We start from the raw sequence: 26,043 nt of genomic DNA on the forward strand, positions 1-26,043 counted from the left end.
CATCATTCTTTCAAAATTACAAACTTAGGAAAAAATATTTCAAGAAAATAGACTTTTAAAAATAAAATTATGCTAAAAAACCAGAAAAGGCCAGTAAAATAGACCGGTCAAGTACGTGAACAAATCATCAGAAGAATGTCAGGACACAGGTACTTACAAAAAAACACACAGGAGTGGACATAAAGGCTTTAAAGATACACATACTATGCAGGCTAATTCAGAAGGAGCAGAATGCATAGGCTTTATTGTAGCTTCTGTAATTCATGCATTTGTGTGTGCAGATAAAATACACTTAAAGCCATGAACTTAAATGCCATCAAGAAGACACCTGAACTCTCCCCAGCAACATCAACTGACTTCAGGGAAGACTTAAACTCAGTTCTGTTTATTTTTTATACACTGGCCTAATTCAAACCCATAATCTGTAAAAAAGAGAATAAAGTAAAAGAAAGAAACCAGGTATTTTGTCTGAGCCACACAGAGACACTGGAACTGAGATCCAAACCCATGTTTTCATCATGGCTGCCAAGGAATATAATGGCAGCAACACCATCCCAGACAGTTCTCAGCTGTGTTTCAGAAAGTGGCTCCAAGAACCATTCAAAGGTTGAGCGGGGAAAAAACACCGTAGTACATACATACATAGACAGCTCTTTTTAGAACAAAATAAGGTAGCACTACTGAGTATGTGGCAATATGGAGTGTGCATTAGGATATACAAGTGAAATCTGCTTGGGGCACCTTCACTCAGAGGGGTAAGTCTTAAAATATAACAATAATAATAATACTTCTTTATACTTGCCACTTGTTAGCAATTGTTTACATCGTAGAAAAATAGATAGTATTCTGTAACAAGAAATATAGTTACTTTGTTAAAATGGGCTATTTTAAACCAGCTACTATTCTTTCATATAAAGAATTTCTAAACAGCAAAACAAAAACAGGTAATACTGAGTGCAAAACAGCCAGTGGTATATTTTGCATTGGTTTGAAACACTAGTTGCCAGCTACTATAATTACACGTTCTGTACACTGTACTACAAAAGTCTTCCATCTTTTAGAAGCTTTGGGGTTTTTGTTTTTCTTCTCTCTAGGTGGCAAGCAAGTATTTAATCTGAGTAAATTCAAACTCTGGAAGTTAGAAATAATTTCACAATTGGTCTTCGCTATGATTCTCTCACATTCCATCTCTGACTTCGTGCAGCAGCACTTTCTACTTATGGCCAAAAATCCCTTAAGTTAAACAAAGTTTAGACTGTAGATACTTAGAAGTTTAGCTTATAAATTCACATTCTTTAAAAAATCATTTCACTAATCTCCCACGTTTACATTTACACCAAAGAGAAAGCTCAAAAGCCTCACTTCATGCATTTCATCGTCCCCACTGAAGACTGAAATAGAGTTCAGACAAAACCCATTTCCAACAGTTGGTATTAAGTTTTAACGCTACAAAGCCAGATGGTTCCAATGTATAATTCAGATTTTGTTGTGGTCTCCGCAACAGTTTCAGATACAAATAGCTAATTCCTAGTGGCAGTGGTAAAGGCATTATCAGTACACCATGAACACCACAAATGGAGGCAATTTCCAAGCTTCAAAGAACAAGAGAACAAACAAAGAGCACCCAGAAAAGAAAGAAAATACATCAGTGAAACATTCTTAGTTGAACAGAAGTTTCTCTATTCATTCATCTCACACCTTTTCAACTTTGGTGGGGTCATATGTATCTGAAAAAAAAAACCAAAAAATACTGTTAATAATGTATCGGGAAATCTATTCAATGTTGCTAGCTGTGGAAATCAGACATCTTTTTGCTAGTTTTTATTTTAGAAAAGAAGCCAATACTAGACTTACAGCCTTAAAGATACATGCTACATTCCTGACCCAAATTCTGCATGTACTCAAGTGTAATTTGGGAATAACTTGGATCAAATGCATGGAGATAGAATTTGGAAAGCCTTGGGTGGGTAGGAACATGTGCACTGAATGCTAAGTGACTACTTCTAGTTTTCAGATGCTTTGACAAGGAGAGAACGACTTAAGATTTGATTCCCCCCTTGTACTGAACGCTAAGGACAAGTAAATGCTTTTAAGCATCCTAGCAAGGTGTTTAAGGCTGGCTGAAGAAGTGACGATGCCATCCAACCATCAGGGTCTTTTCGTTCAATTGCAAATCCTTGGTTTCAGGTTAATTCAGCAGAATACAGGAAAGCACAGCTGCGTTGCATCACTATGGCTAGACTGTCTCACTTCAGTCTGTAGAACTGCAGCTCACGTTTTGAACATTATTCACTAAAGCACTTTACTCGCTTACTAGCACTGCTCTTCATTTTCAGCCCACCGCTTATCAGTTCACAGGACAGACCATATGTTGTTTTTCTTTTCCTGAATCCCCAATCACACTCTTTTATCAGATTTTTTATTGGATTTATCCCAACATTGGCCACAAAGTGAGCAGACAGGAGCCCTTTCCTTCACCTTTGTGACTTTGGCTAAGGATTGCACTGAAAGGGCTTTGCCTTGTGAGATATGCCCTCTGCTGTCATGCATGCATCTGACTTATCCTGGGCTCCTGGGGATGGAGTCATAGAGGAACCAGAGGAACTGCAGCCCGTGCTACCATGTGCTACTTGCTGTTCTTACACAATCTGGGCATCTGTGCTAACCTTAAATGTCCCTCTTGTAGGCTGTACTCCCACAGCACTCGTGTTTAAACAGTTGAGCGTGAAAATAGTTGCACAAATAAATATCGCACTTTGGAGTAAAACAGTCACCCTCAGGACTTTCATGTTGATGTGAGTGAATGTCTTCATTCAAACAAGCATAAAGATCCTCAGAGGGAAAATTCTACTCCAATGTGCAACTGTCCATCTGCAGCATCCAGACTCACATTAAGGTGGAGCTGGCTAAGGAAGAACTTCTGGATTTGGCCTCAGTGTGTGGATTCCTATTGCAGGAGCCTTTATTACTTCTCTTGCCTACTCTCTTCAAATTGCTAGGTCAGTCAAGAAAGGAGTCTGTGCCAGCAGCATCGTGTTTTTCAGAACTGCTTATCACTATTAAGCCTCCTCTGGTATTTCTGAACTTCAAAAACAGATGCCATGTGAATGCAAAAAAAAAAAAGAAAAAAAAAAAAAGAAAGAAAAAAATCAAGGAGAAAATGTTTTTGAGGGTTAGTGCACTCCAGGCTAACGCTGCATCTTTCTAAGCGTAATGAACTGATGGTGTGGGAAGATGTCTCTAAAGCAGTAACATCTTTTTCACTGTAAATATTTTGCCATCTAAACTGCTAGAACTGTTCTGAGTGAGGTTGACCTAACAATAAAAATGGATTGACATCCAGAAACCTGATTTTCCTAAGGTCAGACAAATTCACACTAATAAAACTGTCCATAAAGCTGCAGGTGCTCACTGTTTTGGGGAGTCAGGTGGGGGGAGACAATCTAGGAGTCTCTGTGTGGCTCAGCTTATTCCTTGGAAGCTGACCCACGCCTTCAGCACCTAAACCAAGGACAAAAAAGGGCCAGGCTACAGCCCAGGCTCACTTCAAGGGAGACAAACATTGGAGTTCTAGCAATGAACAGAAATGTTTATTCAACATTTGGTTAAGCTCATTTTAAATGCTTTTTACAGCAACAAAGCCACATCAGCAACCTCATGGAAGCAGTCTTCAAACAGCAAAGGAGAAAATACATCCACTGCATTGGGAAAAATTTGGTGACGTTCTTCTAATGGCAGTATTTGCATAGTAAGATGAGCTTCTTGCACTGAGTTTCATCAGAGCTTTTACTCTGAGATGACTGTTCATATGCCAAGCTGCATTATACATGTGAAAGCCTGTTTCTGCTAAGGGCTCTAGCCTCTACGATGGACCCATTCTGCAATTACAGAATCACAGAATCCCAAGGGTTGGAAGGGACCTCAAAAGATCATCTAGTCCAACCCCCCTGCAAGAGCAGGGTAACCTAGAGTACATCATACAGGAACTTGTCCAGTCGGGCCTTGAATATCTCCAATGTAGGAGACTCCACAACCCCCCTGGGCAACCTGTTCCAGTGCTCTGTCACTCTCACAGTAAAGAAGTTCTTCCTGATGTTCACATGGAACCTCCTATGCTCCAGTTTACACCCATTGCCCCTTGTCCTATCATTGGACATCACTGAAAAAAAACCTAGCTCCATCATCCTGACACTTACCCTTTACATATTTGTAACCATGGATGAGGTCACTCCTCAGTCTCCTCCAAGCTAAAGAGACCCAGCTCCCTCAGCCTCTCCTCATAAGGGAGATGTTCCACTCACTTAATCATCTCTGTGGCTCTGCGCTGGACTCTTTCAAGCAATTGCCTGTCCTTCTTGAACTGAGGGGCCCAGAACTGAACACAATATTCCAGATGCGGCCTCACCAGTGCAGAGTAGAGGGGAAGGAGAACCTCTCTTGACCTACTAACCACACCCTTTCTAATACACCCTAGGATGCCATTGGCCTTCTTGGCCACAAAGGCGCATTGCTGGCTCATGGTCATCCTTCTATCCACCAGCACCCCCAGGTCCCTTTCCCCTTCACTACTTTCCAGCAGGTCAGTCCCCAGCCTGTACTGGTACATGGGGTTGTTCTTCCCCAGACGCAAGACTCTACACTTGCCCTTGTAGAATTTCATCAAATTTCTCCCTGCCCAACTCTCCAGCATATCCAGGTCTTGCTGGATGGCAGCACAGCCTTCTGGTGTGTCAGTCACTCCTCCCAGTTTAGTGTCATCAGCAAACTTGCTGAGAGTACACTCAGTTCCCTCAACAAGGTCGTTGATGAAAATATTACACAGCACTGGTCCCAGCACCGACCCCTGAGGGACTCCACTAGTCACAGGCCTCCAGCTAGATTCTGCCCCATTGACTACAACTCTCTGCCTTCTTCCTTTCAACCAGTTCTTGATCCACCTCACTACCTGATCATCAAGCCCACACTTCCTTAGCTTATCTATGAGGATGCTGTGGGAGACAGTATCAAATGCCTTACTGAAGTCAAGAAAAACCACATCTACCGCTCTACCATCATCCATCCACCTAGTTACTTCCTCATGGAAAGCTATAAGGTTGGTCAAACGTGACTTCCCCTTGGTAAAACCATGTTGGCTACTCTTAATGACCCCCTCATCCTTGATATGTCTAGAGATGGTGTCAAGAATAAGTTGTTCCATCACCTTTCCAGGGATGGAGGTAAGGCTGACCTTACCTATAATTACCCTGGTCCTCCTTCTTGCCCTTCTTACAGACTGGCATGACATTTGCCATCCTCCAATCCTCAGGCACCTCTCCTGTTTCCCACGACTTACCAAAGATGATGGAAAGTGGCCTAGCAATGACCCCCGCCAGCTCCCTCAGCACCTGTGGGTGTGTTCCATGCAGACCCATCGATTTACAGACATGTAAGAGTAACATCACACTACCTCACTCCAAATAGTATGGCCTTTGGCAATATTTACTCTTTAAAAGCTATGAATACAAAGGTTTTCAACAAGAAATCTGGAGAGGGGCTTTCTTCAAGGGCATGTAGTGATAGGACATGGGGGAACGGCTTTAACCTGAAAGGGGGTATATTTAGATTAGATATTAGGAAGAAGCACTAGGAGGATGGTGAGACACTGGAACAGGCTTCCCAGACAAGCTGTGGCTGCCTGATCCCTGGCAGTGTTCAAGGCCAGGTTGGACAGGGCTTTGAGCAGCCTGGTCTAGTGAAGGTGTCCCTGCCTGTGGAAGGGGGATTGGAACTAGTTGATCTTTCCACCCCTGACTATTCTATGATTCTGTGATCTTGAAGCTCCCTTCCAACCCAAACCATTCTGTGATTCTATGCTTAATTCTCATTTTGTCTGTCAATGGTACCAGTAAGCTAATCTGGAAGTTGGACTGAGAGTTAACAGAAGAAGACACAATATTAGGCCTTTCTACAAACATGAGTCTTCAGTCCTGCCTCGTTAAGGTAAGGTGAAGATCTTGTGGCCATCAGCAATTCAGGGTCTCTTTGGATGGGAAGAGACCAGTGGTGGAGATGCTTTCCCCTCCCATGTGAGTGTGTGCTACCCTGTGGTACTGGATGTGTGCAACAGGAAGGGACATCCACCACGCTTATCCAGGGAGGGGGAGGGCTGTCATGTCTGTGAGGGAACTGCTGCAACAGGAACATACTGCAGAATACAAGCCTGGCATTGTCAGCAAGAGGGATAAATTTAGACCTAATTTACTGCAGAATAAATCTCCAATAAACACACATAATCTGTTTTGATACATCCCTGAAGTCATGTCACCACAACAGTTATTTTCTTCACTCCAGCAGAAACCCCAAGGGAGAAAAGCATGAAATGCATGTAGGGCATACTAGACCTGATGAGTACAAGAAAGCTGAATTAGCCTGTTTAGAAAATCTGGTCTCAAGAAATATAGTTCAGGACAGAAAGAGACATAGAGCTGTGAGATAGAGAAAGAAGACATGAATGGAAAGGCTGCAAGACTGCAGGAGTCAATACTTAGAACTAATACAAATATTTCTCTTCAGATGGAAATACATAAATCCATTTAAAGTATGCTCCATTTAGTTTCTGTCCCTCTGTGCTAGAAGACTGTGAACAGATTTATATCAGTGAAGTTTAATGAATAACCTGCACAGATTTCAAGGGAAAGTGTTAGCTGTTATGGAGAGGACAGAAAAAGGAAGGAGGAGATTAATATTCATTTAACAACCTTCACACCATACATTTGCTCACTCCAATTAATTTAATGGACTAGACAGGTGGCTTGGGAGATTTATCCCTTTACACAGCTCTATGGCAACAACTGATACTTAGTGTTCAACACAAGGCCATATGAAAACCATTTTGAAGAGAGAACAGCTCATGTTACTTTGGGGATGCATATGGATTACACAAGTTTCTATACTTTTGAGAGATGAGGAACACACACACACACACACAAAATAAAGTAAAAAAAGGTGTTCACGGAGAAGGTCAACTTTCCGTTTGACCTGGGGATAACAGTTATTCCCAACATCTGAGCTGGAAAATATTCATGAGAGACAGAGAATTTTCCAGGCCTCTCAATGCAGCCATTTCCCAGGGGCTTCACAGAAGAACATCAGATTTTTATTTTTAGTTTCTTCTGCACTCTGATACAGTATGTGTCTACTTAAGAGAGGGAAAAGATGGGTATTCAAGGAGAGGCTATGATTAAATCACCACGTTCCCAAACACTGGCACTAGAGTGACTATCTTTCAACTCTGCTGTTTGAAGCTGGCTGTTCCCTGAAACAATTAGACAGAGATAAGACCTCAGAGGGCGCTCCAGCCTCTGTGAATGAGTTTCAGTATCACAAGTGGGTTTTACAGTACCTTTTCCTAAAATGCGATCAGAGAACAGTCATCTCTTCCACAAGGAGAGCAAAGGGGTGACAACCAGATGGGGGTAGTACCACCCACAGCCTGTAACTATTTGAGCAGCATTATGTGGGCATAAGCAAATCGATCATACCCATTACATAAGAAAACAGCACCGATCCAGATCTCCTGTAATAGGGTCTTACCTAAAGAAACATCTTTGTCGATCTTCTTCTTGTCCATTCCACCTAAATATCCGTTTTCACTGAGAGAGATGACACGCTTGGAAACAGCCCCTGAGCTTGCCAGTTTGCTTCCTCTTTCCTCTTGTACCCTCGACAGCTTCTCCTCATCCACCTCCTCTCCGGAGTCTGCGCTCTTAATGCTCAGACGTCTCATCCGGGACACAGAGTCAACTTCTTTCATTCTTACTAAGCGATCCATGGCAGTCCGGCTAGGTGGAGAAGTGAGCTTGCCTTGGAGTGTCTCTATCACTTTTGAAGTGCTTCTCACTCTCTTTTCTGAATGCTGATACACAGTTGACTTGCAAACCAAGTTTTGGTCCTCACCTTGGCTAGGACTCGCAGGCTGTTCAAGAACTTGCTCTGTTACCTGTGGTTTAGCACTGGTTTCCTGGTGAGCAGTCTGGCATTCATCAGGGCATAAGGATCGGCCTCCTACTCTGACAAAGAGAGCACTCTCTGTCCAGCCACACTTTCGTCTGCCTTCATAAGAACCCTCTTTTTTTTTTTCTTTGTCACTTACTGCGCTCCCCACTGAGGACCCAAAGTCCTGGGCACCATTTGCAGGGCTAGTGCTTGAGTGGGGCCCAAGGCGGTCATCTGGAAGGAGAGACTCCACTGCTATATCTATACCTAAAATTCTTGCAGCTCTTGCCTGCAATGACTCATTCACAGGGATTTCCACTGCATCTGCATTTGAAGAGTAATCAGAACTGTTAGCATCGGGTCCTGGGGCTACATCAAGTCCCACTGACCTCAAATCTGGCTCTGAGCGCCCATGGTTCCTCTTTGTTAGTGACAAGCATACTACCGAGCCTCTCTCTAATACTGTATCATTTGTGGAAGCTGCACCTTTGCTCAGCTTAACAAAGTCTAGGTAATTTTGGTCTTCACTCATAGCCTGCAAGACGGGGTTATTGAAAGGATTACTGTGACATGAACTGCTTGGGCTACTGGACAAAACGCCCTGGAGAGGCTCCACGTGAACTGGCTGCTTGCTTTTTATGTTCTTGGCTTCCCCCATCCTCATTTCTGTTATCAGACTTCCATCTGCTGGTCTGACTCCTTCACTGCTCCCTCCTGGCTGCAAAGAGCCTTGAGAGCCAATGCTGCCTGGCTCGCCACCATGCTCCGTCCCCACACTCCAACTTTCAGACTTACTTTTAACTCTTCCTGACTTAAATACAGGCCCTTCTGGCACAACCATTTCTGATTTCCCACTGTGTTTTGGCTCCTGGTTCAACTTCTCATTTCTGGATGCCCTCCTTTGCCTAAGGGCACCTGCCTGCAGGGAAGCCACAGCACTTTCCAAATCTTCTTCACTGCTTATGCTCTCCTCCTGCTCTTGCAGCTCCTTGTTAAAACTTTCTAGCTCACTTATTGCATCCCAGGGACGGCGACTTACAGGCTTCAACAGGAACTGACCAAACAGCTCTTTACTGTTGCAGGGAGCACCTGGTTCTCCCTTAATTACATCTCCCTTGGGAAGAAGGCCAGTTTCCCTCTCCTGGGCAGGCATGGTCTGGCTCCGGAGCACTTTTGGGGAGGGGGCATGAAGGACTGAGGTGGCAGTCCTGGAAAATGCACTGTTGCTAGACTGGCTGAGGTACATCTGACCCTTCATACCATAAGTGCTCTGCCTGCAGCTTCTCTCATCAGAAGGTAACTCTATCTGGTTTGACCCTATTGTGGATAGTGTACATCCTAGGAGCTTTGGAGACAGTGGTTTGTTACTATTGGGCTGCTCAGGCTTTGTACCATGGAAAAATTGTGGGCTTTTGGGTTCTTCTGTGAAACTGGTCTGTGTCTGCTGGTCTTTGTACTGATCACCTGGCCAGGAGCCAGAGTATTTGAGCTCTCTGTGCTTTGCAGGCTGAATAAATCTGAGGTCATTCATTTGTTTGAACTCTTCTGGTCTCCACAGCTCTTGTTTTTGTAACTCATTTTTATTGGTCATGCTTCCTGTAAGCGCTTGTAACTCCAAGTCGGTTGAAGACATACTTAAGAGACTTTGTTCCTGCAAAGCCCCATTGTTATCAAACCCATTCTTACCAGGGCTCTGGGTTATGTTGTTGTTCCTATCTGTATCTGGCAGATTGGATTCTGATTTAACTGGGATAGATACCAAACAAAATATAGTTTCATTCATTTTTTTCTTTGAACTCTTTTTACTCTGCATCCCAGTTCCAGGTTCAAACTTTTTCACTTTTGTAACAGTCTCACAGGTGCTGTCCATATGTGAATTTCTTACAGAAAGTTTGCCTTTAGTGTACTCCACACTGGCTTCATTACAGGGGCTGTGATTAGTTGTGCTACAACTGTCTCTTTGGTCCAGCAAGGCACAGTTTTCCTGATCTCGGACGGACGGTGCCAACCATCTGTTGCTATGGGTGGAGCTGATGGAAGTTCTTTCGCCCTTTGAAGAATTGGACAAGTTTGATGCATCCAGAAAGGCACTGTTGTACTGTACTTCAAGATCTCTCTCTTGCAAAGCACCAGAACTGGGACTACGTGCATTTTCAGTGTATTTAGTGTTGTCCTGAAGACTTTCTGGTGGTGCAATTTTAATGTGTCGTATCCGAGGATCATCAAAGGGAATATACTGAACAGAACGCAGGTAGTCAGCAGAGCGCTTTACATGGCTTTGCTTCCCATGAGGAAGATGGTTGTCTTTGCAAAGGTCAACCCCTGCTTCAGAAGTATTCATGGCTGGTCGCTGGCAGGGGACAACCCGCTCTGCAGGACCCTGCTGATTGCTGCTGGCATATGTGTCTGTGTTAGGCACTTCACTGAGAGGATGCGGGGTCACGTTTTGGTGAGGTGGGGATTTGTAAGAAGGAGGAGGTACATAGACTGGGGGCTCCAAACCAGAGTCATGAATGCAAGCCTCTTGCCTTGGCTCATTAACTTTGGCTAAGTAAGATATGGATTCATCTTTCTGGTAGTGGTCCTGGAAACCCACAGTATGGGCAGGTGCCCTGGTCTGTCGCTGTAGTTCGTAGGAGGGAGGCTTGAGAGGTTTCCCATACTTGGGTTTCACCAGGGGAAGGAGATGGCCTCCTGTTTCATGGGGCTTGGCTGGTTCCACACTCGGTTTGTTTGGAGGATAGGAGGGGGCTTTAGTTATGCTGAGTGAGTTGTTACTGTTGGTCAGGGAGGGCATTTCCACGCACCTCATGCTTTCGGGTGAAAGGACCCTCGGCAACGATTGTGATTTCCCCTTGTTGTGGGTGCTCAGTACGTTGTCTCCCAGAGTCAGTGAATACAGCTCTTGAAGCAGCTTCTCCCTGTCACCCTCAGACATTTGCCTCCCTACCTTTTTTGGCTGGTTCCAGCTTTCCATTCCCATACTCTGCCATCTGCAGTCACTGGGCACTTCACAGCTCTCCTGCAAGCCACGTCTTCTGCTGTACCCTGCACCTGTGCCCACCTTCAGCTGACTCTCCTTGGGGTGCCGGGGTGCCCCCGGGGCTGCAGCCAGGCCTTTCATTTCCACACCGGCTTTCTGGGAGTAGCCCAGGAGCACACTGAAGTCCTGTCCTCGTCTTCTCCAGTAGGCAAGATCTTTATCAGTCTTGGGCTGGGAGGACCGTGCTAATTGAGGCCTGTCATAAACCCTGAAAAAGAAATGGAGTGTCACAGGCCATTTGCACAGGTGCCCGCTCTTTCTCTTATGAGTAAAGCACGTTAGGAGGTCAAATGTGGAGTTATGCCAATGGGGTTTGTGTAATCTATTTGCAGTCAGATGATATTATGATTTTAATGAGAGGATTTAAAAGTCAGTCATTAAAATGAGTAAAGGAAGGGACCAATGCTCTGCTGGCACATTGTTAGCTATGCAAAAAGCCGTTAGAGAGAGAAACAAATGCACACAGTTACATGCTGTGCAAGCATGCACAGCCCTCCTCGACGGACACCAGAAAACCAGAACTGATTGTGCTAAACTTATTTCTGCACTCTGCTACATCAAAATCTATAGATGTCAAGGGGACTACTGTGATACACAAGTTTAACAGTAATTCAAAAAGCAGAGGTAAGGAGAACAGATAGAGGGCTATTTCATAAGATATATTCTGTAAGAAACATGATTTGCATCCTACTGCAAGAACTGAAATTTTATATTGTTTCCAGTGTTGTTTCTTTCCATTTTTCTGAGGGACTAAATTCCTTCAAAATACTTCGGATTAAATGATGCATGTCACAACAACAGTGATGTATCAGCACAATTCTGATTAAGGGGGAACCGATATTGAAAATCTAAAATACCTCAAAAGAAGTATAAATTTCCCATATAAAAGACAGATTAACTCCAGCAATCCATTACTGAAATATGAAAGACATGAGTCATTTTACTATGGATTAAAAATCCAGAACACAGATTCACATGAACAGAATAAGCTCTTTGTGTGTTCTGAAAGGTGTAAACTGTTTTACATACTACTGTGGAAAAACTTGGTACCCTTCTATATAAAAAATTAATTCATCTTCTACTTGAACTGTGTTCTCTATTCTTGTACCTGAGGTGTCCAACAATATAACTGCCCTTACACTGTATGGCTGCCACCAGCATAAGAGTGGAAAGAAAAATCAAAATTGACAGAAATAGGACAAGTATGCAGATAGAACCCAAGATTTTCTTTCCCTTCCCTCCACCCCAAGGTATATAAACAGTCATCTGGCTCTTTTTTACTAAAAAACCCCTGATCTATTTAAATAGTAGTTTGTAAAAACTTAATACAACTCAAAATTTGGAATGAAAATTAAGCAATCCAAACCCACAGCAATTTTCTTTTATGTGTATTAACTTCATCCATGACTATAAAAGTTTAAAAACCAAACTGGGATAACAAGCATCTTGTTCATATTAATTCAACTGGATTAAGACTTAACATCTGAACAAAATGTTCTGCTGCTAAAGCGCAAAGTACAGTTCGATTGCTGAACCCCAGGAAGTAACAGACATAGAATCATAGAATCAACCAGGTTGGAAAAGACCTTCAAGATCATCAAGTCATCTTCATTAATCAGTGAGATATAACAGAATACCTGGTACATTGGAAAGTTGACTGCAGGGAAAACAAACATTTCCGTGCCCCTCTGCATGTGGAGACACAGAGTTGAACAAATGCTGCCTCCTTCTGAGATGATGAGATCTACCTATTCATCTCATCCCCACACTGCTATGGCACCACTTGTACCTGCGTTTACAAAACAAGGTGACAAACAGTGTCTAGCACTAGTGAGGAGGGAATGGAGAGATTGCTCCTTCTGTTTGATTTTATCCATTATTTTAAAGGGGTCGCAGAAATTGCAGAAAGTACAGAGTCATAGATTCCAAGATCAGAAGAGACTGTTACAATTATTTAGTTTGACATCTTGCCCAACACAGACCATCAGACTTCCCTAAAATGATTCCTGCTTCAGTGGTAGCATGTCTTTTAGAAAAGCATCTAAAAATCTTGATCTTTGTATTTCCAGAGATGATGTTGCAAAGCTTAATTCACCATCAAAAATACCAAAGTAAACCCAAATTCTTATTAACCTAAATATAAAAACATCCAGGGAAGGAGGTAAGGTAGACACTAATATTGAGATATGCAACAATTTCAACTAACAGCATGGGAATGGAATGGGCTATCTGTTTAAAGGATTTAATAGGAAATCAGGAAAGGGAAGGAAGCATTACTCGACTCTTTCCTAGGAAACCGCTAAAACAGAAGAGTTTTAGTTAGTTTGCTTTTTTAAAAACAAACAAAATCCAAGCTCAGTCATTTATTAAAGTAAATTAGCCCAAGTTAAGACAGCTTCAGTTACAGAAAAGTTGTTTCTCCATTTATTAAAAGCTGTTTAAGAGATTAAATTTATTTTTAAAGATTAAAATATTAATAACTAGGCTCCAGTAATGAACTTTGGAACACGATACAAACCACCACATAACATGTACTGCGTCATCATTGCAACATGAGTGCAGAAAAGATATTTAAAAGGAGGTATTCAGAGCATTTTAAGACTGATCTTTTCTATGACCTATTCACAAGATGGACAATATCATCTCTCCAGCTCCTGGCTCAGGTGCTAGAAGTGGTTACAGCCAGCCTGTATTGTAGGCAGCATAAACCTTTGGAGAGCAAGGCACTGCACTGTGCAGTGGGAAGGGGATGCTCCACAGCCTTCCAAAGGATACTCCTGCTTAGCTCCAGCCTGAAGGCTCCTCTGCTTCCAAGGATGGAAAACAGCTCCTGCACATGTGCACACCGCAGGCATGGCAGGCAGGCAGCAGGCAGTGGGGCAGCACTGCACAACCGCAGTGCTTGCAGCCACTACTGCAGCGGAGTGCCTCCTTCTGGGGTAGGTTACACTTTTGGGTCTTGGGTCAATGAAGTGGGAATAAGAATCCAAGGGGCACCCCAAGTTCAAAATGCTCCACTACAGCCTCACCAATGCTACAATTTTAGATGGCAAACACCAGTCATGCCGCAGTCTTCATGTCCAGGACATATTATCAATGAAAAGACCCAAGAACTCCTCTTAGCAGTAGCTAGTCTCTGATCATGCTACTACAGAATTCTGTCTCCCCATGATGTGCCAGCACTGAGGCACAAAGAAATGCACACCTGGACACAGCAGCTTGCAACTGCTTCACAGCTGCGAGGGGTGCCAAGGAGGGAGCAGTCCCATGGGACCAACCAGGAAGATGTAAGTGCCAGTGACAGAGAGGTCCCATGGGACCAAGGAGGCAGATTTTAACATCACAAACTCTTTTCTAACAGGCCTGCTTCTAACGAATATCAAGTTTGCTATCATGAAACGCTGTAAACTGAATCTGCATTTAATAAAAACTGTTAAAAAAAAATCCCCAAACTATTTCTAGCTTTATATGAATTTAAGGTCTTTGTGCTTTGTACCCAACCAAGAGGCACTGTTCAGAAATTTCCAGGATTTGGCATCAAGGGGAAAACTTTTCAGAGGGCTGCTCTGGACACTGTTCTGGTTTGGGAGCCTATCCTCACATACAGTTATCCAAGCCCTAGCACCGGGAAACACCAGCACACTTTTCTAATATTTCCAGGAGGTGATCTCATTAATGATGTCTATTTCTGTCTAAATTTGCAAGTTACCAACATAGTTTCTCCCACACAAACAGCTGAGCAAAGTGCCTTTTCTCTCCACTCAGAAGAGAAGCAGGAGAGGGTTCTGTGAACCCTGTCATGTCTACCAACAGGGTCAGCTTTCCCATTTTTTTAGCCTCTTCTCCTCTCCCAAACCTTTACTGTGAGACCTCCTCATGCCCAGTTAAGTAAGGACAGTGAGGACAGCCCTCCCATCATCCGCTTCCCCACACTTTGCCTGAAGAACAACAGGATGGAGCAAAACATTACTTCTCAGCTCCACCGGGGTGCCACTCCCCCCTCGCAGGCAGCAGCAGCGGGCGGTGTGATGTGCCCACATGCAGTTGCTATGAAGCCTGTCTCCTCCTCTTCCTCCTCCGCAAAGTTTCATCAGCATAACCACCCCAATGAGCGAAGACAACAGCATCATCTCCTGCCATCATGAAACCCCCTGAGCCCTGCAAACCTGTCTGTGTAGGCAGCAATGAGGTGGGCAATGTCACTCTCTTCTGTGGTGCTTGGAAGGTGATCAGCTCTTCTGTATCAGTGAGTGGTGTGGGCAAGAGCACGGTGTAGATGATTCCCTGGCTGAGGAGCCCGAGTCATGCTCCAGATTGCCATGCAGCTGGTCAGGGTCTGTGAAGGCAGTTGGGACACACTCTGCCTCTTCTGGGCCCTTCCTGCTGTGGTGCAGCACTAGGAAGACAGTGCCAGGAAACGGCTGCAGGAAGCCTGCAGTGCCCAAAGAGCAGAGTATTCATCCTGGATCTTGCTGAGTGGTTGTCCCCTCTTCAGGCCTAAATGGTTCCCAAATCTCTGCCCTGTGCAGTTCTTTCCCAGCCTGAGAACCAGGAATCTATTTCCTACAATAGCACAGAAACCAGACAGTGGGAGAGATCAAGATCCCCAGTGGAATTCACCATGGCCTACCTGTAAAGGGCCAAAACATTCCAAAGTGGGTCACCTTCCCTTCAGTTTCAAAACAGCTCACACCTGCATGGCAGCCCTGTGCCTCAGGTGTGCTTCAGGGTCAGGAGGGGGCCTGTCACCCTGGCTGGAGTTGAAACATGGGTGCTGCAGCACTGAAGCTGCAGCCAGCTTTCCTGGACCTGGCCCAGAGGGCTCGCCCCTCCCTTCCTGTACCAGCAGCGCAGTGCCGTGTTCTTCACCAGAGGTACTCTGCACACCCAGGGGTGGCAAGAAAGGCACGGCTCAGACAAAGGTTTTCCCTTGTTCATAGCTGCTAGTGCCTCATAAGAGCTCCCAATAGGCTCTCCTGGAATCAGTTTGCTGTGACAATAAGAAAAGAGTTCTATATTTATGAAGGTGTGACAAAGCCACTTCCAGGGCTGTATTCCCTATGTAATGTGGAAAAGACACTTTAAAAAAAACAGACTACAGTATTTAACTACACTGTAGACTGACAGTTCCACTCCTTGCATTTTGAGTCTAAGAAAGAGATATTTGTCAGATTGCATTATTTTGTATTTAGCCATCATGAGCAGTTACAGATACCTCTGCCATGTCTGAAACACGGGGCAGATATGTGATTCCCCCACAGATGCACTCAGAGAAGAGGGATGCAGGGAGGCAGCAGTCCTCCCTTGCCACCATGCACCCACGCAGGCTCTACCTTTCAGGGTGTGGGAACAGCAGCATGGGAATAGCATCCAGCCTTGTACAGCCATGTATCTTCTTCACACCAGTTTTTCTCCATACTGTAAACTCGGTTCCAAGGCCAAGAACCACCCTCCTTGGCACCCCTGCACACCCTCTTCCCCTGCTTCAAAACCTTTTCCTCTCTCATCCTTTCTCACTGTCTTCCCTCACTTTATCGCTGTCCAGTTTACTTTACCCATAACACACCATGAAGAATCCTCTTCATTACCTTTAAACCTGTGTCCTCTCCTTCCTTCTGCAGAAGGGCTGGTTCCACCTGGGGACTTTCACCGCGGCTGGGATGTGCTGCCCTAGGACTGCTTTGCAGAGCTCACATCTCTTCCTGCCCATTATCCTAGCTGGCAGCCAGGAGCCATTCCTGCTCCAGGCAAGCAGGGTTGCAAGCAGAAGAGACATGAAGGGGAAGAGCAGACAAGCCCAGCAGTCAGGGCCCACATGCCTTTGCCACGTGAAGCTCTTCCTAAGAGGACAACCTCCCAAGGTGACAGCGTTTTGCCCTGCTTTCAGTTTCAGGCCCACTGGGCAGGAGGAAGGGGCTTTTCCTTGTAAACTATCGTCACACTTGGGCTGGCTTCCAGTCCTGCTCTAGCCCCTTTCCTTTGTTCATCTGCAGCACTCAAATAGCTGCAGAACAATGGCCAAGCGGTGGTGTGTACACACAGCTCTTCCTGCCCAGCCTGCCCCAGCCCCAGCACGCACGTACTCCGTGTTAAGCAAGCCACGGTTGTACAAGCACGTTTTATGGAGTGACGACAAGAGCTTCCACTGGCTTGGAGCGGTTTTAAAAAGAAATGCACAGGCACCTTCTCATGTTTACTCCATGAGAGCAGCCTCAAAAAAACAAGAAAGTCCTTGGTGCATTTAGGCACACCCTAATGTGTTCAGCACGTGGCTAAATCCACAGCAAAAATCAGGGTGTGTATATGGCAGAAGAAGAAGTTTCAGTTTTTTTAACTGAAGGAAGAGCTTTTGCCTCCCTCCTTTTTTTCACTGTACTTGGACTGAGCTTTTCTAAACCCATCAGAAAGGCCTTTCTAATATAGACCACATTAGTAAATTAAATATTCCACTTCCCATCACCCCAGTATTCTCAAAGGCCTACCTCTAAGCAGAAGATGAATGGATGTGCCACTGCTTCGCGTGGACTTGCACTGCATGGAAACGGTCACTAGTATGGGAGCAGAAAAGGAGTACAGGAAGGTGGTGTCAAAGGTTAGGGTCATGCTTAGTTAACTGTCAGGACCAAAAGGAAGAGAAAGCAAAGCCATGGCATGATGCTGAAACTTACCCCCCTTCTGAAGTATGAAAAGTGGACAAACCCTGAAGGTCATGGTGGTAACCAGGACCTGCTTGCCTCCCTTGGCTCCCATGGCTGCTTTCAGTGCCGCTTGAGTTGGTTTTCACCAGAGGTTTCTTGCTGTAAGCCTCAGCTCTTGATTCTGCCTCAAACCCATTCAGCATTCTCTGAGCAGATCTGTTTCCCGTGATTTCCTGCCGGTATCCATCATACCTGTTCTCATATGAAACAGGGGGATTTTTTGACAACTTGTATCCATGAGAAATAAGGAGGTCCTCGACACTGAACATGTTGTGCTGGTTTCACTCACAGCTGCGCCACCAAAAAGCTCTTTCCAGAAGGATCCATCACTGGAAAACAAAACCATAAACAAACAGAAGGTTGCTTTAAACAAGAAAAGATATCTTTGATCAGCTGATAGGCTACTGAAGCTGAAAGTCTCATCCTCTGGCTTCAGTGTTCCTCAGCACCAAACAGATGAAGCAAAGTGCATGCAGATTCTGACGAATCATGTGCTGACCTTCCCTAGGCAATACACATCCATGCACTCAGCCCAGCAGCAGATGCTGCACTGCTGCTGACTCAGTCTGTTCCACTGAAGAATTCACTGGTGACTGCAGCTTTCAGATGTCACTAAGTGATAAAAACGCTTTGCACCGGAGGTAAGCCCACACTTTCTGCAAAAAGTAATTTTTTTCTAGTCATGGAGAGGTGTATTCTGTGTTCCATTTGGAGTTGCTGCAGGAGGGGGTGGATTACAAGGCAGCACGCCTCTCCCTACAGCTCTGCATATTCCATTAATAAAAAATTTTCACATGAACAAGGACAAAATATGCATGAGAGCAAAAATTAATTTTATGCAACCACATGAGAAACCCAGGTAATATCATGCATACCCCAGCTAAACAGTCTGTTTTTACAGATTACTTTGATTTCAGCCTCTTGGTCTCCTGGAAGGAGTAATCCTCCAGAGTAATAAGGAGTAATCAGTAATCCTCAACCAGAATAATACAAACCCTAAGACTTCAAGCACAGTCTATTTTTACAGCACAACTGCACTGTGTAAAATGATTGGCAACAACCTGACATGATCGTGTCTGTTGTGTCTCAATGACTTCCAAGTCATGGGACAGTCATGACTCTTCTTCCTGGTCACCAGGGCTGCCCTCAGTTCTGCACTGCTAGAGCAAAGATCCAGTAAACTCAGTTAGTTGTCTGGCAACAATCTTTATTTTCTATAGCACTCTCACATCTTCATGGAATTATGGCAACTACAGAATACCCATTCTCCCTGAGTTTCAAAATCCATGGAAGGTAATGATCTATTCTGTAGGTTGTGTGTAATGATGGACCCATTCTGATACATTCCTCCTTGCTTGGACTGTGTTACTAGAAGAAAGAAATTAAAACAAAAGGTGGATAAAGAAGTGAAACACACAGAAATAGATCAGTTATGTAAAACACTTAAGACGATTTTCCCCACACGAAGAGTTCATTTAACATGTCTGGTGAGCACTCTGTGTCCTTAGAAGTAGTAGGTCTACCTGAGGACCAGGAGCCCAGCATTGGCAGCTAGTCAAAAGGAGATAGTCTCTGCAAAGATCATGACAAGCAAGTACTTTATACACTGGTTTCTAATGCTCTTCATGGGCAAGAAGAAAGAACTCTGTTCACTGCTGTTTACAATTATTTACTTGAGACGAAGCAACTACTGATTTGGCTCCTGTGAGTTTATTAGTACTAAATCTCTCAGGCTATGTACACACAGAAGTTGATTGGGTGGCTTAGAATGTAAACCAGCTTCTGTGGTGCAGCACTCCATATATTATGGACACTTTTTGCCTACCCAGCACCCCAACCATTTTCTGCCCCCGCCCTGTCTCCAGGATGCTCTGCAGACTGTGGAGCCGGTCCGGCCAGCCGCTCTGGTCCAGCCTGGTATGCAGCTCCTAGGCACACAGGGACACTCCAGCCGCCTCTGCCCTGCACTGCCCACAGCACTTGCCTGAGGACAGCCCACAGCACGGAAAAACATGCACAGTTTTTATGCAGAGCCATAGTTTAACTGGGAACCTGGAACGCTGCAGAAGTGGCTTTTCAGCTTGAGAGCCTTAAACTGGTTTGTCTCTAGAGCTTTATGAATCTTCTCCCTTTTCACACACGTAACACTACACACCCTTTAAAAAAAGAGATTATTTGTTTATTTAAAGCTCTATGCTGAAGATATTTTAGGAGTATCCCTTGCTAGAACAGGGCTCCAAATGCCTAATAAGCGTTCTGAGTAAGTGAGCCAGCAGTAAGTAAAAGCAGGCAGAAAGCAGAGAGGAGCAGGACCCTCCCTCTTGGAAGAAAGGAAAAGCTCTGTGGGTTATTTTTGAATGCTGACCTAAAAGGCTGATTTTCCATCCACTGCTGCCCCAGGTTCGAGCACACCAAGGGGAACAGCTGGCTGCTAGAGCTGTTCAGCTTCTAACAAGAGAAAGATCCAATGTGACCACCATAAACAGCAGAAAACAGACCAGAGCACTCGCAGGTGCAAGGAAGAAATGTGCTTTTCCTGCTATTATTGTCAGACTGGCTTGGAGTGCAACTTAACCCCCTCTCTGCCGCCCACTGTAGTCCTGGTGCCATCAGAGAGGCAAAAGCAAGTGGATAAGAAACTTTCAGTGTGTGGGGTTTACTCTGGACCTCCTCTTGGTATTGGTAGTGAAGTGCAATGGCGTGGAAAGGCACCATGAGGAACCAGTACGACTGTCTCCTCCTGCTCTGCAAACTTACCATGTGTGGAAGGGAAAGCCCTGTGGTGCTATGGGTGGTGGGAAGGCCCGGTTGGGATGCTATCGTTGTGCCTGTCACAGCTCCACAATAGGAACAAGGCAGAGAAGCCTGCACCCCTCTGCACCCTGTCACAGTGCCCTCAGCACCAAAGCCCCCAGTGAGCTCTCCCCAGACCCACCACACAGAGAAATGCTCCATGCCTATGGCACAAGCTGCCAGCAGCTGGTAGCAGTGGTGGTCATGGCCACTGGATGGGACGCAGTTAGGACGCATAGAATTAAGTAATGGTTTGGGTTGGAAAAGACCTTAAAGATCACCCAGTTCCAACTCCTTGCTACAGACAGGGACACCTTCCACTAGGCCAGGTTGCTCAAAGCCCTATCCAACCTGGCCTTGAACACTGACAGGATGGGGCAGACACAGCTTCTCTGGGCAACCTGTGCCAGTGTCTCACCACCCTCATAGTGAATAATTGGCTTGTGCGTAAGTCATGGGGAGGTACCTTCCCCCACATCAAATCTGGCTGGGCAGCAGAGCCAGAGGCCCTGCCTGAGCAAACCCTGCAGGATATCAACCATATCAGCACATAACATCCACAAGGACACGGGCTAGCTTTCCAAACCTGGCTGAAGTGCTGGGATGCTCTTCCCACCCTCCCTTAGATAAATAAATCTAAAACATAAAATCAAAGGGATTGGATTGGGAGGAGTAACGAAACCGTCGCTGCAGTGCTGTCCTGTACGTACTCTGCCAGACTGGGCCAAAAGAGTAAAGGCTGTGCAGAGCTGCTAATTTGAGGGAAGATCAACAACGCTGGAAAACAGTTTGTTTTTCCAGCAGTCATTTGTTTTGTTTGCCAATGACATCAGTGCTTTCTGACAGGGTTTGCTTCCTGAGGATGCCTGCTATCTTGCCAGTGTTTCCGACTTGTCCCCAGCAGCCGGTACAGCTCCACATAACACTGGAAACAGGGGCCAAGCTTTTCTCTGGAAACTTCTCAGCAGCACTCTTGGATGCAAAGAAACAAGCATGAATGGCGGAAATCAGCACCAGCCCCCTTGTATGCGGACACAATGGGGATCCACAGCCTCAGCAAGCAGGACACAATGAGACAACCAGACGGAAACGTCATCAGAGCACCTTGTCTCGGGGTACTCTGTCCAAGAGCAGGGATCTCACCCTGACCCTGAGAAAAGCCACAGTACTCCTGAAAGACATCCCGAAGAAATCTGGTGCTAGAGTTTCCTCTGAGCTGCTTCTAGAGCCAATTCTCAGTGGGGGAAGCACACTGTTTTCTGTTGACAGTCTGCCTTCATCTGCAGGTTTCTTTAGTGGCAGGGGTTCCCAAGCCTTATTACTTTGGAGGGTGGTGGGGGTACCGCCACCACATGTACGATGACCAGTACCAACGATGATGAATGCCAACACTTTCAGCCCTGGCAGAAGCAGCTCTTACCTCCATGGTCTGAAATGGTTTGCATGCCATTCCCACTCACCCCTCTACATGATGTTTGGAGCAGTCCATCCACCCTTTACAATCATAGGTTGGAAAAGACCTTTAAGACCATCAATTTCAAACTTTACCCCAGGACTGCTTTGGTCCTGGTTCCAGGCAGCGTTCTGGCACAGCATCCACGTACTGGGTGGGAGACCAGAAGACCTGTCTGCCCTTTGTTATATCTCCCCACTCTGCTACTTGAAATAAAGTAGAAGGTGGCAATCCTTCAACTGTTTGAATACAACCCCTGAAGTCCTTCTGGCACGATTTGCCTGCCCCACCTCTGCAGAGCTGTTTCTAACATTTTTTTGTAAGTGATTCTGTATAACTGCGCAGAAGAGAAAACATCGAAGGAACATGATTCATACTGCAAAATGAAGCATACACACATCATGAATTACCAAAATCAAGGCACCCTGCACGGACACACGAGTTGCTGCAGTTTGTAATTACATGACTTCAGGCTACTGAATTCTGCAGGACTCATACCTCAGTGGATGTTCAGGCTAGGTGATGCTAGTCTTCCTGAGCTTTATCTACAGCAGCTATCCAAATACTGCTCTGAACACAGTTACTAACAGGCTTCTAAATTACAAAGAGCACTATCTAGATAACACATTAAACTAGCTTATCTTCACTCACGTCTGGGTGATATTATTCCCATTTCATATCAGACATGTGCCAGACAGAAGCGTTTATGCAGACAGACTAATGTGAAAACAACCCTCTCCATTCTAGGCACCCAGTATGAAGTGCTTACAACCTGATTATTTTAAAGCTATTAACCTTAAAAGTAAGCTAGGTACATTCAAAATAACTGCTGCAAGAACCTAGTGCCGCTCCACATCAGCCCAACTGTGGTAAGTCAAGCTATCTGCACTGTGAAGACATGGGATGAGCCAAAAAACTGGTTGCAGTAATTTATCTGCTGTGCTCTTTTTCCATACTTGTGCCCATCAAATCCAGTACCAATGCTTTTGTCCAGACAACCCCGTATCCCTCCCACCTCTGCTAATTCCTCACCACCACGCAGCCCAATGCATTTCCCACTTCCCACACCCACCTGTCCTCACTGCCCTGCAGACTCCCTTCTCTGTCTTCCCATCTCCTGGTCCCACCAGTCCAGCCATTCTTCCCACACAGCCCACCACCACACTAGCAAGGCGTACGGTTTGTCCTGACCTCCTGAACCCCTAACAGCTTCTCCTGGTTCACATCCATCACCCCAATTTCCTCCTTCCTCTCCTGATGACCATCGACATTTCCAGCAGAAGCACCTCTGTGACTGCTTTCTGCTCCCATGTGCAAGACCCCATTTCACTTGTACCTGGAAAATGCAGGAACCATCATTATGGAGACAATCCAGCTCCACTGCCGCAGCCCTGAGCAAGGGCACCATGCTGGGGCTATGCACAGATGCTCTGCTCACACAATGTTGGAATCATTAGGGCAAGAGCGCTGTCCTTGCACAGGGCTGGGTCACTGGTGGGCTGCTCGGCACCAGAGGATGTGGAGTTCTGATGGATGGGAGGGAAAACTCTGGAAAATGGAGCACCTAGAAACAGAGGCAAGTCTGCCGAGAACATGCGCAGATGTCTCTGAGCCTTGTCACCACAGATCCTGTTCCCAAACAGTGCAGGTCTCACTGGAACAGCTGGAGGATTTCTTTTCTTTACCCTTTTTAATGTGGGCAAAACAACATTCCTTCTCTCCTCCCTCCTCCCCCCTAATTTATCTTGAAAACGGATGAATTGGTTTAGCTGACAATATTAAAATAAATTTTGTCTGTGAGAGAGGCACAACCTGAAAGTCTCAGATCAAGTGATAAAAGCCTGACAGACTACAGCAGTAGCAAACAGGTTCCTGTGGAAGAGGTTTGAATATGAGATGGTACTACTCGCTCAGTCTAAACATAACCCCGAGCTACATCTCAGGAGAATACCTAAGTCTTTGGCCATTGTACTTACTCCTGTTTTCTCACTCTGGCTTTGCATGTGTGCATATGAGAGAGCTTATCAAAACCAAACACATTAAATGAGGCTTTTACCTTCATCATTTCATCTTTTTGGGGACAATAAAGTCAGATGGGACTGTACATGGCAGGCAGCTGTGCATGCAGCTGCCCTGGCATGCTGTGCCCCTGCCTTCCACTGCAGAAACCACATTCACTGGCTTGCAGACACATGCTCCATTGGGAAAGATAAGATTCATGTGCTTGAAGAGCCGTAAACAGCAATGTTCACTGTGATCAAATATTAGATATTTAACAAAAAGATAGTCTAGAACACAGGAAAAAAGAGATTAGAGGTATGTTGGGTGTATTCAGCTTGGCAGGGCTTAACTAAGTGTAGGCTAGGAGCAAGGAAGGAGCAGGGAACTAGCCAGGGCAGCCTCCAAGCCATGAGTAAATATCTCCAAGAAATTCTCAAGGGATGAGTAAAGGGCAAATATATTCTCTAACTTCAAACAAAAGAGGGAAGAAGACAGATCTGAGGTATCACAGACCAAACAGCCTGGCTTTGATATCGACTCAGACAAACTATTATTCAACCCACTTGTAAATACTTATAACAGGTGTTGATTTATCACAAAGCAGGAGGGAGTGAGTGTGTGATCCAGGAGGAGCAGCGGCATTTCCATCACCCTGCTTCCTGCCCTGCACTGCAGCTGCATCCACTCCCACATGATAAAGTCATGAGAAAACAGAAAACACAGACTTGTCAAGAACAAATTAAGTCTAATGAATTTAATTTTCTTCTCTGACAGAGTTGGGAGCACAGTGGGTAGGGAGGAAAAAACTGCAGAAGTCGCACATTGGAACGAGGAAAGCTTTTGATGGATGCATGTGATAGCCTTACATGCAAACCAGGCGAATACAATTCAGGTATAATTTACTCTTGGTGGGTATACAAATGTTTCACATCTGTACTCGTAGTTATTAAATTCAATGTCAACCTGAAAAGGCACATAAGGGCTGTGCCTGGGGTCTTGTTCTGTTCAGTATTTCCATTAATGACTTGTAAATTAGAATAAAGATTACAATTACAAATCTGCAGGGAGTGCTTCCAGCATTTTCAGGGATTCCAATTAGAATAAAATCTTAATAAATCATAGACCTAGTCTGGAATGAACGACTGAGATACAATACAGGCAGGTGTAAAGCACCATGCCGAAGAAGAAGGATGCAAAGCACAAGTCCAGAATGGAGTGGTACAGCAAACGAGTCTCTGGGGCTAGAGCTGTAAAGACAAGACATCAAGAGTAGTGCAGGGCTTGGTACACACAGATGAAGGGGCTTGGAGACAGATTAAGAAGAGCTTCACATGTGAGGCTCTTTACTCCTGTCAGCCCTATATTCACACTTGTTTGGGCCCTATCTCAAACAAGATGCTGCTCCTTGCTCACAAGAATGGTAAGAAGTTTTGGAAGTGTGACCCCTGGAGAAGAAGCTACAAGAAGTGGGCTGGTTTAGTTGGAAGGGAAGGAGGGAGGAATGAGGGTGAGAGAATGAGAGATGATAACAAGTTTTAAATATGTCAGGCTGCTAAAAGGCAGTGATAATCTTGTCCTGCTCCCTGCGGCTGTGGAAAACTGAAGGGACTGGTTTAGCATGCAGCAAGGGAGATTTAGGTTAGATATTAGAAGGACCTGTCTAGCCATGATGATAGTTAACCCCTGGTAATGCTAGGAAGCTCTGAAGCTCTATCAATAAAAGTTTTCAAGAACAGGTTAAATGAAGATCTGTCAGGGATGGAGCAGACGAAGCTAACTGGAGGCTCAAGAATGGGGTTCTGACTAAAGGACTCATATCAGATCATGGACATGCACCAGGCAAAACTTCAAGAAAGTTCCTATTATGGCCAACACCATACTCAAGCCTTCAAAGCAAGCCACTAGTACTACACACATCTCTGCTAACTACATGAGACAAAAACCTGCTAAAGCCATTGCTGGAAGATAAGCCAATTTATGTCTTCCAAGGCCACTCTCTCCTATTCATCTCACTGAAATTAAAAAGAAATCTGTGAATTTCTGTGTTTAACCCTCATTACCTGCGGGCAGGAGTTCACATT

General features: G+C 45.0%; 1 protein-coding gene across 7 annotated transcripts in view; it reads right to left on the reverse strand.

Annotated features, from left to right (window-relative positions):
* Nucleotides 1-213: 213 nt before the first annotated feature.
* Nucleotides 214-26,043, reverse strand: part of JCAD (junctional cadherin 5 associated) — a 62,415-nt gene continuing 36,585 nt past the window's right edge. For 2 of the 7 annotated variants that reach the window (XM_061350808.1, XM_061350817.1), the window contains exons 2-5: nt 18,005-18,044; nt 17,686-17,907; nt 7,573-11,225; nt 214-1,727 (exon numbers count right to left, since the gene is read on the reverse strand). In XM_061350808.1, coding sequence (XP_061206792.1) covers nt 1,693-1,727; nt 7,573-11,225; nt 17,686-17,907; nt 18,005-18,042 — 3,948 coding nt within the window. In that variant the 5' untranslated portion in view covers nt 18,043-18,044 and the 3' untranslated portion in view covers nt 214-1,692. Of the gene's footprint in view, nt 1,728-7,462; nt 11,226-15,183; nt 15,581-15,647; nt 15,780-16,605; nt 17,370-17,685; nt 18,045-26,043 lie in introns of those variants that run through there. The other 5 variants (XM_061350826.1, XM_061350799.1, XM_061350832.1 and 2 more) reach the window with 5 other exon arrangements.

This window comes from Neopsephotus bourkii, unplaced genomic scaffold (genome assembly GCF_033783945.1).
Source record: "Neopsephotus bourkii isolate Nb327-2 ecotype Australia unplaced genomic scaffold, CSIRO-AGI_Nbou_v1 NB_53, whole genome shotgun sequence".
In the NCBI taxonomy this organism is placed as follows: domain Eukaryota; kingdom Metazoa; phylum Chordata; class Aves; order Psittaciformes; family Psittacidae; genus Neopsephotus; species Neopsephotus bourkii.